Source organism: Rousettus aegyptiacus, unplaced genomic scaffold, assembly GCF_014176215.1.
Source record: "Rousettus aegyptiacus isolate mRouAeg1 unplaced genomic scaffold, mRouAeg1.p scaffold_m13_p_15, whole genome shotgun sequence".
NCBI lineage: Eukaryota > Metazoa > Chordata > Mammalia > Chiroptera > Pteropodidae > Rousettus > Rousettus aegyptiacus.
Genome location: NW_023416290.1, coordinates 9,790,613 through 9,810,115, shown reverse-complemented (window position 1 = coordinate 9,810,115; position 19,503 = coordinate 9,790,613). Strand labels below are relative to the sequence as shown.

Genomic DNA, 19,503 nt, shown 5'->3' with positions numbered 1-19,503 from the left:
TCAGAAAGCAGGGATCAGGGAGTTTAACGTGGTCAAGTTCATATAGCTAGTAAATGTTGATGTCGACTCAATAAAAGTAGACTGGGGTAGTTAGTAGTTCAAAGCCCAAACCTCATGGTCTCCATTCAGATTTATTGCTGCCACTGGCTAGTTGAGAGATTTCAGAAAGTTAAATTTCCCTTTCCTGTCTAAAAGCGAAGATGATTGCAGTGCAGTGGTAATAACTACCCAGTGTTCTTCTTAATGACCTCTGCAGGCACACAAAATCACCATGGCCACACCGGCTCCCAGACCTATTAGAAGAAGATGGGCCAGGAAGCCCATGTGCTTACAGGGCAGGTGAAGTCTCTTCTTCCGGTGGGCGTGGTCCGCACAGCAGGCCACACGGCTGCCCGTGAGCTAGTGTCGCTAGTGACAGTGGTCCCCCACGCGATGGCTTCTGTGCAAGAAAGAGCAGGTGTGAGCCCACCTTGGCTTAAAAGCCCCATGTGGCGAAGAAGACACTATTTGTTGTAACGCCCTCATGGGTATAACTTCCAAGGTCCCCACAGGGACATGTCCACTTACAAAAGAGTCACCTCAAATTATGGCTTCTCCCCAGGTATTGTGAGTATGCGATTTAGCCATCGGGGTCATTTTTACCAGAAGCAAGGCTGCCTACTAAGGAGCTGACACCCTGCCTTCATCAGGTTTCTAGTTAAACAGCCAGAAAGTTAACCCTGGGTTAACTTCTTTTTGAAGGACAGAGGGTGTTATTAACCTTTTACCCACAATGTCGCCTATGGCTGTCGGGCTCGTTAGCTGCAAGGACCCGCAAAGCATTCCCCAGAGCACCTGATACGGAGGAGAGACTCAGTGAATACTGGCTGTGTTAATGGCGGCTTTTTCCATAACAGCCTCTCTGTCTTCCGCACAGCCCAAGTTCAAGATGATTTCCGAAGGCATCACGGTCCTTGTGCAGAGTGTCGCCGGGATATTTTTGTTACCTGAGTAGGTCCCACAATAAAGCCACTCATTAACTTCCTTTCCTACCCCTTACCCTGTTCCCACTATTCTCCTAATTTATAGCATAACTGACAATGTGTTCTCCTCATTTGCGTTGGACGCATTTACGAATCTGCTGACGTCAGAATGTAGCATTGGGCTTTGGCTATGTACCGGCCATTTCCACCCTCTTGTCAACTGCTGACATTAATAAGGATTCACAATGTGCCAGGCTCCGTGCTGGCTTCCTGACCTTTATCAGCTCATTGAATCCTGTGACAGCACTATGAGGCTAATGTGCTTATTATTATTTCTGTGTTATAAAGGGGAAAACTGAGGTTTAGAGAGCTAAATTTACTAATCCAATATTGCACAGCTGTTAGAAACAGAAACGGGGCTTGAATTCAGGTTCTTTTTCCAAAGTACTTGATCTTAACGGCTACACTGTATTTCACCTGACTTGTTTTATTTTTTTCTTTCTTGCATGGCTCTTATTTAATAGAGGGATAAAAAGCACTTTATCAGTGTCTCCTGCCTTAAAATGTACTTTTTAGACCAGACGCCCATATTTAGAATTCCATATTCCTTGGCTATTTGACTTTCGCCATATGTGTTGCTTTTGGTTTTGAAATAAATGGAAAAGTAATTTCCTGACACTTTCCATAGCTTTGCTTCTCTGGCCTCTGTGGGAAAAAAATAAAACCATTCTAAAATATATTCATTAGTTTATATAAAAAGTCAAATGCTAGATTTTTATAACAGATGGGTGATAAAATTTTCCTTGCGAAATGTCTCTGTATTTAGCATTCTTTTAATGATATCACATGACCTTAAAAAAAACATATACAGCTGAGCTGGGGTGCTTCTAAGTGATACAAAACATCATTCTTCTTATCTATGATGCCCGGGGCTGCTCGCCCCATCCCTTCCTGAAAAGGAGAAAGATGTAAACTGTAATCCTCTTAGGCCTTTCACCTCCACAGCAGATGTGTATGGTAGACAGCTCTGATGGCTGGTTTTGTGCTGGAATATTCCTTAAGGATGACAGTTTAGATGCAACAATGAATTTACCAAGTAATTTTAAGCTTCGAAAAAAAAAAAAAAACGTAGTAAAACGTTTCCGTCTTTTCGTGCGTATTGATTTTTCTATTGCTGCAAAACGAATTGCTGCCTACCTAGCGGCCCGAAACAACACTCGCTGATGAACTTGTTCTGGACTGGGTTGTGTGCTTGGAGGCTCTCCCAAGGTCACAATCCAGTGTGGGCTGGGCTGGCTCGGGCTCTTATCTTGAGACTGTGAGGAAGAATGCATTTCTAAGCACACTCAGGTTGTTTGTAGAATTTAGTCCTTTGTCCTTGTAAGAATGAGGACCTGCTCGCTGTTGGCCAAGGTCATGCCCCCGGCTAGAAGATGCCTGCATTCCTTGCTGCGTGGTCCCTCTGTCTTCAAACGCAGCAGTGGTGCACTGACTCTTTCTCAAGCTTTAGGTTTTCCTCACTTCCTTTTGTGCCACCGGACTGGGAAAAGCCTCTGCTTCGAAGAGCTCAACTTGCTGAGTCATGCCTGTGGGGATAATTTACATATTTTAAAGTGAACTGACTTGGGATTTTAATTACATATGCAAAATTCATTCATGGTATGACCTAGATTAGGATTTGATTTAAAAACCAAGCAATGAGATTCCTTCCATTAGTTATCTTTAGGATCTGGTTTTTTTTTAGTCCCAATTTGCCTTTATGTAGATAATGACCTCTTAATTAAAGAAGCTCCTGTAAAATTTCTTTGTGATTATTGGAGGTCTCAACAATTTACATAATTACTAAGTATAGTTTAGGTAAATCTGAATGTATATGGACATGAGTTTTGTAGAAAAGAGTCAATTTAAAAACTGAACTTTACATATGATAAAATATGTGCCAAAATGCACTGTAAATGTCCCTTTGTATTTTGAGATTTCTTTCATATCTGCCTGATAAATACATGGTGTAGATAGACTTCCTGGGGAGAAAATTAACTATTTAACTTTTTCATTGGATTTCTGTTTTAGTGAATTTGTATCCTGGTTGTTGGAAATTGGCGAGATTCATAGGCCTGAAGAAGGTGTTCATTTGGGACAAGCATTATTAGAAAATGGAATCATCCACCATGGTAATTATTGTATGACTTATTTAATCTATTTAGCCGGAAAGTGCATGTATTTTAATTAAACGATCTGTTTAGTTTATAATAATTCTTCACATTATAAGATGCTTATGTTTGTTCAACAACGCTTTTGAGTGCCTAATATATGTAAAACTGTGTTTCGGGGAATGTGGGTTTATGGTGGTATTTGCTACCTTTAAAATGAACAACTAGAACACGGGCAAGAATTAGAAATACGGTAAGCGCTGTGGAGGAAGAGATGGTGAGTTCTGACTGGAGCGTTTCGGATGCTTCGTGAGGGGACGGGGATCAACATTGGATGTTACAGAATGACTAGAACTCTGGCGGGGACAGAAGGGCAGAAGGACATTCCAGCCCGAGGAATAATGTGTGGCACTTGGGCACAGGAGCGGGGAAGTTCATGGTGGCCTCTTCAGGAACTAGCACAGAGTCTCTCCTGCGGCAAGACAATATACTTCATGAGGAATATATTGGGAGGGGTGGAATGAGAAAGGTAGGCAAACACCTGATCCCAGAAGACGTTAGCTCTCTGGCTGTGGTGTGTTGGGTTTATTCAAGGAGGTGCGGAGCTGATGGACACTCTTAAGCAGAGGAGCTTGACCAGACTTGGTTTTAGAGCCAACAGATGCAGCGAAGTAGGGCCTAGCATGGGGAAGTGAGACTCTGCAGAGAGCTGCCTGCATTGGGAAGCCCATTCCTTCCCCAGGAGTGCGAGGACGAGGGCGTCACCGGGGCGGTGTCCATGGGCATGATGAGAGTGGCCCACGTGAGGGGTTCTGGTGAAGCCGAAACAGTGTATTTGATAACTATTTGGATGTGAGAGAGGAAGGATGAAGAGCGAGGTCAGATGATCCTGAGCTTTCTATCTGGATGACAGAAAGAGTTCGTTCAGGAGGAGGAGCAGGTTGGGGAGAAGATAAAGGATTTGCTGCGGATTGGGTGTGAGAGAGACATCCTTGGGGGAAGCGCCCGGCAAAGGGTTGAAGATATGTGTGTAAAGCTCAGGGTAGTGAGAGTGAGAGACAGATGTGGGGACCATTTCGAGAGAGTTGTCACGTTCCTCAAAACATCGATAACAAATAACAAACAAAAAGCCAGAAAGCAATGACAATGAGGCAAGAATGTCTAATGCACAACGTGGGAGAGGAGAACAGGACAGGAAATGATGAATAAAAATGAATTTCCGGTTCTGGAATTTTGATATCCGTTATTTTCTAAATTAGACTGTGGCGAAAACAAACTAGATCCTCCCAATTTTCCCCACCTCGGAGTGCCGCGGGTGTAATAGACCACTGTCTGTCCAGATAAGAATCTCCTGGAATTCCTTTCTCTTCCTCTAAGAAGACAAAAATATAGACCGACAGCATAAGATTTGTTTGCTTGGAAGGGGTATCTGAATGGAAGGACTTCACTCCTAATCAGTTGATCTCTCCTGCCTCCTAACCAGCCACTTTTCTCCGACAACACAATTTTGAAAAGGAAGCAGTGGATAAATTCTGGATTCAGACTTATTTTGAAGTATCAAATGCAAGAACCCTTTGATTATTTAACTTAGGAGGATTGAAATCTTTTGAACAATGATGTTTATAACCTGATGAACACTTTTTCTGAGAAATGTAGCACCAGGTGCCCTCTATCAATACTGTTCTGTTCTTCAGAGTTTGATTTTCGTGGCCTGTGCCATTACTGTTCTCAGGGTTTGGTCAGATTTGGCACAAAGGATTTTCGTTGCTAGAATAATCTTTTTTTTTTTTTTTTTTAAGTGTACAGAATTAACAGATTTTCCCAAACTGTGGGTAAGAGAACTATTATGCAATTTCACATTAATAACTTTATTAGAATGAAGAACTATGAGCCAAACATACTAGTTTCATTAGTATGGGGTTCCAGCTGCATTTCAGTGAAAATAGAATTCCTAAAATAAAGTTGAATGGACCATCTGTTTTAAGGGAAACAAGCAAAAAAGAAAAAAAAAAAGGTTGACTACTTTTGCTATTATTCACATTGAAAATACTGTTGAGAATTTCAGCAGAGGCAGAACTTTGCTATAGAACCTTGGAATTCTTAAGTTGAAGCAGCAGATGCATTTTCTGTGATATGCTGATAATGTTCTACTTGTCTGGCACTACTATTTACATTATAAATGCCTACGCGAGACTGTAGAGACCTCATGAGAGAGAGAGAGAGGTGTGCTAAAGTTGGCCCCTTAAAAACTCGAGAGCTAGTCATTAATTTTTTTTTTTTAATTTGCAAGCTAGTTAAGCACATCATTAAAAATGTAAGTGATATAAACATGTAAGTATATAAATTACAAATGAAGATAATACATTCTTGAAACTCATCACCTTCGAATTATTTTACTGCAATTTATTATTAGCTCTGTTCTTGGTGTTATTTATATCTATTATTTCTATATGATGAAAAAACTAAAAAATATGTTCGGCTCATTCCTGTGTTCAGTGCCTTTATTATAGTAGCCTGAAACTGGCCAGGATGGGAGTTTCTATACCACAGAAATGTGGCAGACGCAACAAATTAGTTCCTTCTCCCCTACCACCTGTGTAGCCAGTTGTTAAACGTTTCCCAGTACATCCGTGGTAACATTACACAGTCATTTAAAAATGGCATCACACAACCTTTCTCACAAGAGGAAATGAATTCTCATCAGTTAATAAACCCATTTTCCATGTTCGAGCAGTTGAGTGAGTAGATTCCAAGTAGAACCCTTTTCATTCTTTTTTTCCAAGGCAGCAGCTTAAGAGATGCAGATTTAACCGATGTTAATTATCGGAGTCACAGGAGTTTGCCTTACGGCTAAGCACTTCATTTTGAATAGGTTCTACTGCCACTTGTTTTATTGTCTCAAGAGACATTTGGGCCCAATGTTGCCCTGAATTTTGGAATGTCAAGACGATCATTTATTTCAGTGACCCTTAAAAGGGATAAAAATGGGAATAGGTAGATTGCATAGGATAAATAAATAACTGGTCTTGAAAAATGCCATAGGATTTCAAAATATTTCTCTCGATTTTTTTTTTTTTCCACACGTGCTTTTTTTTGGCTTACTCTGGTAAAAGGATGCCAAAAGGCTGTGCTGTCTATCTTTTTGTTTTGTTTTGTTTACTTTTTGGCAGCAATCCTGTCTCAGTTTGATGGCTCTGAGCCATGCATGTGGTGTGGATGGGTTGGGGTAAAATAGTTGAAACTTCACGTGTTTGTGTGTGTTTTACAAGTCTTTGGGCTTTTTTTTTTCTGGATTCACCAAACATAATTCATGAGATTTTATTCTGACAGCTTTTTCTCCCCCTTCAACAATTTTAGCAAAAAGTAAAGGTCAAAGTCTTCAATCTGATCATGAAAACGGAGCTCAATGCAGCAAATTATCCCTTCTGCAGGTGTTGAATTTCCTGTAAAGAAAACCTAAGACTTAAAAATGTAAACTCTTTGAGCTTTTATTTGAGATTTTTCCTTTCTAGAACAGTCATTTTTTTTTTTTTTAATTAGACTGTCTTTAAAGTGACTCCTCCTGGAAAAAAGAAAAGTTAGGGGAAATTTAATAGGGGGCTTTATGAGTGTGAAAGTCTTATTCTAAGGTTGCAAGTGAAGGATGACCACTCTCATTTTCTACTGAGGAAAGGAAAAAATTAAGTGACATGTAAGAAAGTATTTCTGAGTGTAAGAAAACTGTTAAATTTTGGAATCAGTTAGATATTGAAATTATGTAATCCACTCCAGAGATCTAAACACAGGATGAATGCTCAAGGTTTGTTTATGTGTGGTCTTGGCCTAATTACAGTGGAATAAAACAGATAAATGTTAAAATTCACTTCCTGGGCTGAGACTCAAATCATAACTTACTAATTGGAATATCTGCCCTTCGAAGGATATTTTTTACTTGACTTTTTTGGCATTGTAAAGAAATAGAAAACACAAATTCATATTTATGTAAAAATAAATACCCTACACACAGTTACATATAATATGCTAGCCAAATATTGCTAACCTCAATTTAGTTCTTAGGTCATTATAAGGAATTTGTAAATGAATTATATTAAAAAATTTTTGTTATGAATCTTACTGTCTCGACTAGGATTACTGTGTTAGGAAAACAAAAGTTTGAGATAAAACTACAAGTTTCAGTATTTGGGAATATGTATTTCATAAATGTATTCATTTTTGTCTGCCATTTTTTAGATTGTCAGTATTTTAATATATCATTCCTATGTTCTTAGTTACTGATAAACATCAGTTCAAACCAGAACAGATGTTATATAGATTTCGCTATGATGATGGGACATTTTATCCGAGAAATGAAATGCAAGATGTCATTTCAAAGGTAACAGCTTTTCCTACAACCTTTTATCAATAGCAGAATTCATGTTGTCATACTTTAGCAAGATGCATGGTGTTGAGAGACTTAAAAATTCTTCCAGTGTAAGCAAGTCTTTCATTTTCTTCTTGCTGTTCCAAGAATTCTAATGTTAGATTACTTTTTTTTCATTCTTTTGTCTAGCTCTGAATGAAAATAATACAATCGTGTCACTCAGAAGGTTATGTTCTATGAAAATGTTATCACATGTAGGAACGAGTGGTCATGACATGTGAATAAACTTAAAAAAATACAAATATATAAAATTAATATAATGTGTTTATTTGTATACTTGACAAAATTATTATTGCCATGTAATAAACCAGCAGTATGATGTATTACTGCATAAATTTGTTTTCTGTTTGTATTATATCTCGATATTTTATATTTTTAAGAAAAGTATTTAAAAAAACCCTTTGTATATGTATGTCACATGCATATGACAAATTCATAGCACAGTTTAATCCCGTTTTTAATGACTTAAGTCATATCATCTTTATGTTGTAGTAATATGTGAATAACTTTTAAATCGGTTGAGATCGTGTGATGATTCCTGAATGTCGACAGTGAACATATTCATTTCAGACTTTTGTTGATGTGTCCTTTTCTTTGATTGTCCTTACTTTTGATATGTCTTTATTTTATAATAGGGTGTAAGATTATATTGCCGCCTTCATAGCCTGTTTACTCCAGTGATCAGGTGAGTATGGTTTCTAAGTGCTGTGTGAATTAAATGGAAATATTTATATTCCATGTTAGGTAATATTATCCAGTTGGAACTTGTTGATTTATTTTGTTTTGTTTTGTTTTGTTTTTTGTTCAAGATATGAAATTTTACTTTTTAAGGCTACTTAAGGTTTACTTTAAAATTTACTTTAAGATTAAGAAACAGTTTAACTTAAAATATTCCTAAATTTTCTGAGGCTGTAATTATACAGTTTTTTCCCACTCTTTTTATTCTGATTTCTAAAAGTATTTGCCATTAATTCACAGTAACTTATAGATTTGATAATGAAATTATCCACATTCAGTTAATATTTAATAAATAATAGCTGACTAGGAAAGGATTTAGAGATACTGTTTACTATAAATATTTACTATTATAATTACTGATATATTAATTTTTGAATTAAATCATATAACAAAATCTTGGATGTGTATTTGATTTCATAATATATCCTTCTAATGGTCTTTTATGCAAAGAAAAGATTTTGTACTTGCAAATTAAGAATCACTTTGGAGTTAATAAGTGTAATAATTTTTTTCTCTATCATGTTTTTCCTTCTGAAGAGATATGCCTTCTATTTTGAAGAGGAATCAGGCTTAATTTTCAGTTTATCTTTTTAGCAAGACAGCGGAAAACTGAGTTTTACATTCTGATTACTAGTGGAGGAGATTACCAGGAGTGTTATTGTACTTTGAAATATACACTAAGTGATAGAATGTAATGTAATGGTAAACTAATTTCAAATGGCCAGATATCATTAGAAGTTTATTGACTAAAATGTATTTTTCAAGAGAACAAAAAAATGGATGTACTATTTTCAAAATGAATAAACAGGCTTTTCATCTGTGGCTATAGAATCTAAATGTTTGATGTACAGCTTTTCAATTTTTCAGTCTAATTTTCAATTCCAAGGAAAGGCAGAGCTTAGGAAAAAAAAAATTTTCAGAAGTTGCTGTTTAAGTACGTTGGAACGCCCACCAACGTTTCACAGAGAACACACTGCAGGTCCTGGAGGGGAAAACAGAATCTTACCCTTTACTCCTGAACATGCCCTATCCGCTTTCACAAGCAGGCTTCACAAAATAAAAAGAGGCAAAAAGAACCTATATTTGTTGGTTCTCTGGCACAAAACCCTGCCAATATTTTGGATAACTTAATAATAAAAGATGTTTCCTTAAATCAATAGCAAGTGGTATTTAAGTTATTCTGCTAAACTACTAGAAAGTAATAACAGTTAAATTTTTTTCATATCACCTGTGTGTGTGTAGAGTTTATATATAAGAAAATATGCTCTGAAAATATATGTTAGCCAGATGGGATTTCTTATCAAGAAAGTCACACTCTGTAAGAGCTGATAAGAAGGAATTGTTCTTTGGCTAGAAATGACAATCAATTATAAATTGTCAAGGGAAAATTTATGGTGAAAAAACCTCATAAAACAGGTGGAATGTATGATAATCATGCTTTTAATATATGTGAACTCAGCTTATGAAAAGAAAAATTACTTGGGTAAGAACCCACAGACCCACATATGATCGAGAATAGATTTCTCTTTTTCTTCCTAGTAGTGTTTATGGGAATCAAGATGAAAGAGGCAATGAGGTATCAGAAACAGGCAGATAGATTTAAAAAGATTTTAAAAATTTGCTGTTGATTATTGGCTAACCTAGTACATGTATTATTGAAATCTCAAAAATTTTCTTTCAGGGAGTTCTTTATGCAAGTGGATAAAATGATGTGAAAATTAATTGTAAATTACTGACAGAGGCTAGAGAACTGTGAATATAGCTAGTAATTATCACTTCCAGTTGTTTATAATTTGGATTTTGAAAAGACTGTCATTTTCTCATTCCCTTTTGATCCAGGCCGGCAAACTAAATGAATGATAGATTTTTTGCCTTTGCGGCCCCGTCCTGATCATAGGCACTTTGTTGCTATCTAACTAAACTTTGAATGATTTCTCAGATCTGAATAGTCTGTTGAAAGGAGAGTCTGATATGGGACCAGTGGATTACCTTTATTCCCTGGGGATGTGGTGTCATTGTGACGAAATGAATGACAAAATCTCAGTGTATTTCCTTCGGGACAGGCCTCCATCCTTGCCCTACAGCCCAGCCAAGCCAATCACCCTGCAGTGCAAATCCAGCCTTCCTGGAGAATTCAGAAGTGAAAAACTAAAAAAATTGCTTTGTTATCTACATTTTGAGGAGACTTTTCATGGAATCCTATCTTTATTTAAAGGGAAAAAATATCTATATTATTATTTTTTTGATTAATGAAAACCATATTTTTTTGCTAAGTTATTACCAGGTAATATGGCAGTAACGATCTTCTGGATATAAGAACATGTGAAAGAAGAAATATCTGTTTTGGTGTCATTGTGAGTCTTTTCTGCTGTGAGCTGATAGAATTTTCAGGTGTTTTACAGATCTTGCAACCCTCTCTTATTTACACATAATGTGGACAGTCGATTCAGATTATATTGAATAGACTTCCTGTTTCACACTAAGATTAAATGAAATGTTTTTCTGTGCTCACTTATCTTCTTCCTTAACATTTATGGTTTCTTTTTTCTTTATAGAGATAAAGATTACCATTTAAGGACCTACAAATCTGTAGTCATGGCCAACAAACTAATCGACTGGCTAATTGCACAGGTAAATAGACAAATAGAAGTTGCCGAGTCGCATTCTTTGTGGTTTTAACTTAAAGCATGTGATTTAGGTCTTTTATTATTATTATTATTATTATTATTATTATTATTAATAATAATTATTATTATTTCCACCTGCAGATGAGGTACAGTGAAATAACTTAACCAATTCCTACAAGTAATAGGAAGCACAGTTAGGATTTGAATCTAGAAAATCTATCTGACTTTGGAGTCTTCAGGCTTGATTTTTATATTATGTTGTCTTTCAGGAAGAGATTATTTCTATTTTAAAATTATCGACTGAGATACTTAGATCAAAAAATGAAGCTTAATTTGAATATCACTGAAGAGTAGCAATGGCATATACTAAATTTTTTTGCATGTTTTACTCCCTAATTTGTTTTAAAGTATCTGTTTATTAATCCTAGCAAGTTATTCTAATCTTTCTATGCCTTTTTCTGTTAGATAATAATTGTATTTTGATAATATGAACTGTAATAACCATCTGCGTACATTTTAAATAGGAAGGTACATTAATAAATATATAAATTAAAAATAAATAAGAAGGTATAAAATTTGTCGTCATTATTATTCTGCTTCTTTGAATGCGGGAGCTGAGAGCTGGTATCGAGAAAATGGTATTTGCTAATCTGGGTACCAAGCCAATACAAATATACATTTATTTAAATGTTTTATTGTATTAGTCAACTAATAAATGATCAAATGTTTTCCCTTGATTAAAGAAAAGGCTAAGAAAACTGATATCCACTTTAACAGATATTACTATTTTGAGGAAGGGGGTATTACTTGGTTGAAATATTGTCATTGCATTTGGGTATTTGAGTCAATTTCATAAACAGTTTTACTTTTTCGTTGTTAAAGAAAGTAGCCTAATTCCTGTTACAAGTGGATGATAACATTTGATACTTAATCATAAATTTTTTTTCCAAATGATGTTTAATTCACATATGGCTCATCTGTACACATATATTTTGAGATTTTTATTATTTAATATTTCTGAATTAGCCAAGACCACCTGGTTTTGTATTTTATAGCACTTAAATTTATTCTATTTAGAAGTTAAGGTTTTAGATTAGACCCGCAGTTACCTCTAGATAAAACCCTAATTCGCACATCCCATGGGTTTATTGGTATCAGAACCTGTAGTAATATGGTGGTCAAAGTGTGTCACTGGAACTGATTCTGTACTTGGTATCAAAGTTGAAATTTCACATAGGAACTCTAATGTTATAGAATTCAAATGAACTTGGACTATATGTTGGTTATGTAAGAAAACTGAAGAAAAATTTTTTGAAGTAAAAACTGGTGCTGAATAAATATTTAAAGTTCTGATTCAGAAAGTCAGTTATCAACTGTTTTTTTTTTTTCCTTTTTGCATTTTTACTTTCCAAACTTGACCATTAGAAGAAAAAAATAAATTGCTCAAAAAAATGAACCAAGTTACAGATGTTTTTTTCTTCAGGTTTTCTTAGTGGTCTGTTATGACAATATTTTAAAAATTGTACATAGTATAAATTGCAATGGACTGAGACTCAGGGAACCTGGTGTCTGGTGACAGCTCTGTCAATAAGTAGTTCCGCAAACTTGGACAAGACACTTAATCTCTTTCGATTTTATTTTCACAACCACTTACCTCTTACTCTAATAGCTGTACATGTCATCTCTTCTCCGTCACTTAAGCTTTATGATTCTGATATTGTAAAATTTGCACAAATGTAAGTATCAGACATAATGAACTCTTATTGCTTAGCTTCAGATTAGGAAAACATGGGCTGGTTTGGAGGACACAGACATAGTAAAAGAATGATGAGAGAATGATAAATTAAAGTCCTTAATCTGAAAAGTAAGAGTCTGTTTCCACCATGACTCTCAAGTGATAATATAGCTTAATTGCCAGTATTGCCGAGGAAACTGAATTGATTTGGACAGCTTCAGAGGACAGAATAAAGAGCTACCTCCAATAAGATGGTCTTTATATGGTTTGGGGTATATTCTGGATCTGACAGTTTCTCTGTTACTCAGTGGTGTGTTATGTGATACCATAATGGAAAACGTGATGACTTTGCTTCTGAACACATTTTTCACTCGCTGTTGTCCTGCTTCTAGTACAATGGGGTATAAATAACTTATTCCATGAAGTCAACTCCTTATGCAGCAGGTGCATTAATGCATTTTTAAAGCATCATTTAAATCACATAGGTTGTGATTTGTTTATGCCACATTTTATCATTAAGTAATATCTTCTTTCCTCACAACCAAAACCATTTCTGTTGTGCTCTCTTAATTCTCACCAGTTCTATGTGGCACAGATAGGGTTTTTTAAAAGGCAAACACTTTAGACTGTATTTTTCAGACCATATGTTCAATAAAATAATAGTCTGACCAGCATATCAATTGAATAATCAATTAAATGTTCGTGATTATTAAACAAACTCTTGTTGTAAGTTTAGCTTTTAAGCAAGTGCTTTGATGGTTAAAATAAAGCAAACCAAGAAAACAGGAAGTAGGTATGGTTCCTGCCTGCAAGGGACCGTTAGTCAATAGGGCTAATTTTTACATATTATCTAAGGTTTTGCTCCATCATCCTCTCCCCTAAGAAGCTTTGCTCCATCCTCCAGTTTGGGATTAGAGTCTTCTGTGATCCCAGTTCCTGGGTATATATGTCTTAGCAAAAACTGTATTATATTGTCACTGTCCTAGCATGCATGTTTCTTAGAGCAGGGGCTTATTTAACCTTTTTCCAGCTCCTAGTATAATGTCTGATTAGGAATACTGACTGAATTGAATAATGGTACTTATTATATACCACATTTTAGGTGACCAAATCCTTCATTAGATTCGAATTACTTGAGGGCAGGAAAGTGTTTTGTGTTTGCATGTTTTACTATATTATCTCTAGCACTTTGGCACGTTCGTGGCAAAAAAGATATATAAATATCTTTTGAATGAATGCATAAAAGTTACTTACCAGCTAGATTTTGAAAAGGGCACAGATATATTGTCCAAAGATACAGATTAGAAGTGCTTTCCTAGTTGACGAGATTAGTGAGGGTTGAAGTTGTGAGGGCACAAGGCAGAGCTTGTCCTGATCCTTGATAGACAGATAGGGAGAATTTAAATGGACGGAGGGCAAGGAGAAGGGCATTGTGGGTATGAACGATTACATGCGTGAAAGCAAGGATGAAAATAAGCACAGACTTCAGGCAACAATAGGGGAATGACTTGACTGGAGCGGAAGTGGTGGATATTTGGAAAGTGAAGCTGGGGAGACGGAGCGAAGCCAGCAAGGATCGGGCCTTGAAAGCCCAACTGAAAAGTTTGATATGTTATGATTATGAAAACAATGACAATAAAAAAGTTTTGGAGCATGAAATTCCTGTATAAGAAAATTTAATTCTATAATAGCATATGTTGGATAAAGTACAAAAAAATTATTATAATTTAGAAGTGAGATGAAAAAACACTAGATTAGGGTGTTGACGTGAAATATAACAGAAGGCAGAGGGAAGAGAGGATAGATTTGGTAGAGTACCTAAGTACTAAGAGATAGAACTGGGAAAAAAAATAGACAATATGGGAGAAAGCACTTCTTAAACTATAAAACATGCAATTGTCAGGTTACATACATACATACACACACACATGTACACACACACACACACACACATATATATATGAATCCATACTTATGTGCATAAAATAAGTGTTTTCTAGGTTAAAATTATAACAAGGAAACCTGTTCAAATTCAGTTCTATAATCTGATTACTTTTTTTGGCAGGATAGCGAAAGAGAAGCCAGCATCTGCTGGCTCAGCTGAACAATTTACTCTTAGTATCTTATCAGTCACTTTAGATTAGTAAATTTCTTTAGGCCTCTTACAGAGCAAGATCATTTGGAGGAAGAAAAGTGATAGCAGAAATCATGCATAATGATATTTACTTGGCTTTATTTAGTGTGTTTTTCTATGTGGGATATTTTCTCGACCCATAATTGCAGTATAAGATTGAAGGACTAAGAGAAAATGATTGTTTATGGTAGCAATACATTTTAGTTACTTAGGGATTTTCATGTTTAATAAAGTAAGGATTTTCTCAAGAGACATTAAATCTTTGTTTTTCATTTAATGCCAAAAGAAGATGTTTTCATTATCAAGTAAATGTTTTATAAGAATTAGATATGGCGTGGGCTTATGAAAGCAATGTGTGCCATGATATATGAATGTCTTTGTCAGTTTAGTGCTGGAATGTCAAATGCTACCGGCTGCTTAATGACTTGTGTGGTGCTCTTATGGTTAACAGGGGGATTGCCGGACCAGAGAAGAGGCAATGATATTTGGCGTCGGACTCTGTGACAATGGATTTATGCACCATGGTAGGACTCTTATTCTGGAAGCTTACAGGTGTATTTCACTGCTTTGCTTTTGTTAGGGCACAGGATGTAGGGCATGGCGTTCCAGGGGAGTCATATAGAGACAAACCAGCAAGACTGTCCAGGTCTGGCCATGAGTCCACGTTGGGTCACCACGTCTGCATTCAGTTTCATAGCTTGTGCCATCCTATGTCTTATTGCTATTATCTACCAGTTGCTGTGACTTCCTCCTATTTTTTTAGACTGTAACTGATTCCCAAAGAGCAGGTATTGTGCTGAGAAGTTTTTAAAAAAACTTCTTTGAAACCATTTCATATCAGACTCATAGTTTTTTTTTAATGCTATTATATATTTAAGTGATTAAATAAGAGCATATACAGTTAAATATTTATTTTTATTTTTATAAAAATACTTTCAAAATCACCTCAGAGAACAACATTATAGATCTCTGAAAAAAAATCTGTGTCTTTTTTGGCTACTTATTAAAGATTTATTTATTTTTTCTTATTTGTTGACTTCGTTTCCTGTATCAGTTGTGATAGAGAAATATCAGTCCCAGAACAGCAAACTATCGAATGGAAGAGAAATGATACCATTATAGAGAATTAAAACATCAAGCTGAAAATAAGCAGTAATAGATAAGTAGTAATTTGATTTCAACATTTATTCTAAAATACTGAGTTATGACAAAAGTTTTCCTTGCAAAAGTCTCCATCAATAAATCACAACTCATGCCAGCCTCGTTGCCCTTTCTCATTCCTGATAGGCTGTTTCGTGGGGGAAAACAGCAAACGTCATGTGAGTTTTTGGGAAACTGCTCAGGTCACGTAGATAAGACCTAACTTCATCTCAGATATAGTCTCGTTTCTATTGTCAGCGATGACTTGTGTTACTTTTTAATTTATGGTTGTTGATTTCATCCAAAGATCAATACATGCATCTATGTGGTCAATAACTATTATTTGGAACTCTGTAAAAATAAGAAAATAAACAGCAATCATTTCTGATTGCTTTTTGTGTGTCCAGTTAGTCGTATTTATTACCTCATTTTGATTTTGTGCAACATTATGAAGAAGGTTTTATGGCCCCCCATTTCACAGAGGAGGAAACCAAAGTTCAAAGAGTGTAAGTAACTTTCCCCCTGGAATTTAAATGCAGGTCTGTCTCATCGTAAAGCTTTAATTTTGTACTGTGCCATGAGACCACTACCTTCCATTGAGCTCTCTGGCGCAGAGATTCAACCTGTCCCAACAAGCATTCTTCAAGGAATTAAGGGAAGATAAATCAAAGTAGAGAAGATTTCTCTTTTAACATATTTTGACTGCTGTCAGGATCCCACTGAACACAGATTCTTTCTATCAGTATTAAGCCTTATTTTAAAAAAAGGCTTATAAAACATAAACCTTGTATCATTAGGACATGTCAGGAATCTTAGGGATTTGGGGGGAAAATATTAATGTTCAGATGAAAGAGAACAAACTGGCCTTTGCAGAAGTAAGATTTTTTGAGGATAATGCCTTTAAACAGAAAAGAACTCAGAATTACTGGGAACTAAAATCGCATTTCACCCAGAAGACATATTTCTGGTTTCAAGTGTTAGAACAAAGCGACCACAATGGGAATTGCTCACACACACAAAGACCACAGTTAACCCCTTTGAATTTTCCCATGATTGTGCAGGATATTAAAAACATACTTAAAATGTTTACTACATATATAAAACCCTGTGGGTTTCTACATTTTAGATTGTATACATTTTTCAATTCAATGTGATCTTTTTATTTAAATCTAGGTCTTAATTTGGAAAATGAAGGACTTGGTTAAGTTTAAAAAAAGTTAACAATGAAAAATATGACATTAAAAATTTTAAAGCCTTTGGGTCAGAGGTCCCCAACCCCTGGGGCCACAGACTGGTACCGGTCTGTGGTCTGTTAGGAGCTGGGCCGCACAGCAGAAAGTGAGCAGTAGGCAAGTGAATGAAGCTTTATCTGTATTTGCAGCCGCTTCCCAGAGCTAGAAACTGCCTCAGTTTCCCCCCAGGTCATCAGGCAGTAGATTCTCATAGGAGCACCAGTCCCCGTTGCCAAAAAGGTTGGGGACCGCTTCTTTAGGGTAACAGTAATTCAAAGGAAACATTGGCTTGATATCATAGACAAAAATAAGAAAATATCATAGGGATATTTGTAAATGTAACTTGTTCTAGGAGCATAAAATTGAGGTCGTGATACAGTTTTTATTTTACTGAATGTCTATTAGCATGGACAAAGACTTTGATTTTTGGAATAACGAAAATCATTTGCATCTCTCTGTTTCCATAGTCCTGGAAAAAAGTGAATTCAAAGATGAACCCCTACTTTTTCGTTTTTTTGCGGATGAAGAAATGGAAGGATCCAATATGAAACATCGACTTATGAAACATGATTTAAAAGTTGTGGAAAATGTTATAGCTAAATCATTATTGGTAAGTTTATTTATATGTTATATGTCTTTTTCTTGACTAGATATTAACAGGAAATTACATATATATGTTTGATAGTAACGCATATTATTTCATTCTGTTTGATTTGCAATCTTTCTACTCGCTTTATTAATAATGTTAATATTTTGCATTTCAGATTAAATCCAATGAAGGCAGCTATGGTTTTGGGTTAGAAGACAAAAATAAAGTTCCAATAATTAAGTTGGTAGAGAAGGGGTCTAATGCTGAGGTAATGTAAATTAGCATTTTTATTTAAATTTGTTGCCCATGCCATATAAATATAAAAGTTCTAAGCAAATTGAAATCAGCCTTTAAGTATCTTTCCTGAAAATAATTTTCTGAATAATCTTATTCTGAGGTTTTACAAATATTCTTGGGACTTGCGACAGAGGAGCCCATGTCTGTGCACTCGGGTGTGGGAGGGGGAGGGGAAGGGTTGGAGATATTTACAGCAGTAAACTTCTTGACCTCCTGGGAGGCCAGATGGCTCATTCTGTGCCCCTGGGAACTTCCTGATTCTAGCCTGAAACCCTGTGGAGACTGCGTAGGGTGGGATTGTGTTATGTATTTCGGAGTGTTCTTCCCTGAATTCAAGAGCCGTGTCCTTTAATTTCCTATCACTTTGACTGTCACATAAATACAGATTTCATCAGAGGCACATGCTTTGACTTATTTTCCCATTGAGTTAATGCTAATTCATGTTTACTCACCTCACTAGCCTTTTAAACAAATTTCCCGATCATTCATTCATTCAGAAATATTTATTTAGTACCTACTGTATGCCAGTCAGTATTCTAGGCTCTGGGAATATAGCAATGAACAAAACAGAACTTACTTTCCAATGTTACATGCTAAGTTTATCAGATTTAAAGTATTCTCAGTTTGGTTTATAAGATACCTGGTTTATAAGATGCTTATTTTTCCAGCAAACTTTTCAATAGTTGAATCTTTAACAAAGAATGCGAGAATGAATGAGGCATAGCTTTTAACTTTAAGTCTACTTACAGTTTTCAGTAAACTGTCAACCAACCTCCTATCTGCTAATGTCCAAAGTCTCCACCTTTTATCAAACACAAACTCATGTAAAATAAAGCTTGATGTATAGTACATTAATGCTGAGCAAAATAACTCTGGCCAACTCATACTCTATTAGTGGGCCCAGCCAACAAATGACTATTTTTAGTAATATTCTGTAAGAAGGAAATGTTTCTCCCAGACATTTTCAGAGGATGTTCTTAGAGTATGGCTTTATTTGACTATGCCACTGATAAAATGCCTTCTCCTAGGTCTTCATCATTTATCTGGTACCAAAACAGCATACAGTTTATAGGCAGTAGAGTTGGTTAAGAGAGTGGCCTGGTTGGCATGGAGAGGTAATTTCTTCCTTGTCAACTTTTCAGCATCTTGCGGTCTATGTTTGTTGAAACTCTCCTCCTTGGTTTCCGAGTCATTCCTCTCTCCTGCCCAGGTGACACTCGTACTTTGTTAGGCTAGCCTTGCATTTGTGATTGTCATTGATGTCCACACCGAGATCGAAACTCTGAGTTAATTGCATATAGATGGAAAACACTGTCAAAAAGATTAACCTGGGGTTTGACTATAATTAAAAGGATGAAATAAGAAAAGGAACTATAAAATACAATAGAACAGTCACAGAAGGAGTACAATGGTTAGTCATGGGGGAAGGAGAAGTTCAATAAAGGTAGGTGATCGAGTTTAAAACTGGGTCAAAGAGAA

The 19,503-nt window shown here is 35.9% G+C and overlaps 1 protein-coding gene across 1 annotated transcript in view; it reads left to right on the top strand.

The window, feature by feature from the left end:
- PREX2 (phosphatidylinositol-3,4,5-trisphosphate dependent Rac exchange factor 2) overlaps window positions 1-19,503 on the top strand; it is a 221,736-nt gene that overhangs the window by 88,468 nt on the left and 113,765 nt on the right. The window contains exons 11-17 of the mRNA XM_016152975.2: window positions 3,033-3,133; window positions 7,381-7,484; window positions 8,168-8,217; window positions 10,826-10,901; window positions 15,218-15,290; window positions 17,606-17,748; window positions 17,903-17,995. Of these exons, the coding sequence (XP_016008461.2) occupies window positions 3,033-3,133; window positions 7,381-7,484; window positions 8,168-8,217; window positions 10,826-10,901; window positions 15,218-15,290; window positions 17,606-17,748; window positions 17,903-17,995 (640 nt within the window). The remainder of the gene's footprint in view (window positions 1-3,032; window positions 3,134-7,380; window positions 7,485-8,167; window positions 8,218-10,825; window positions 10,902-15,217; window positions 15,291-17,605; window positions 17,749-17,902; window positions 17,996-19,503) is intronic.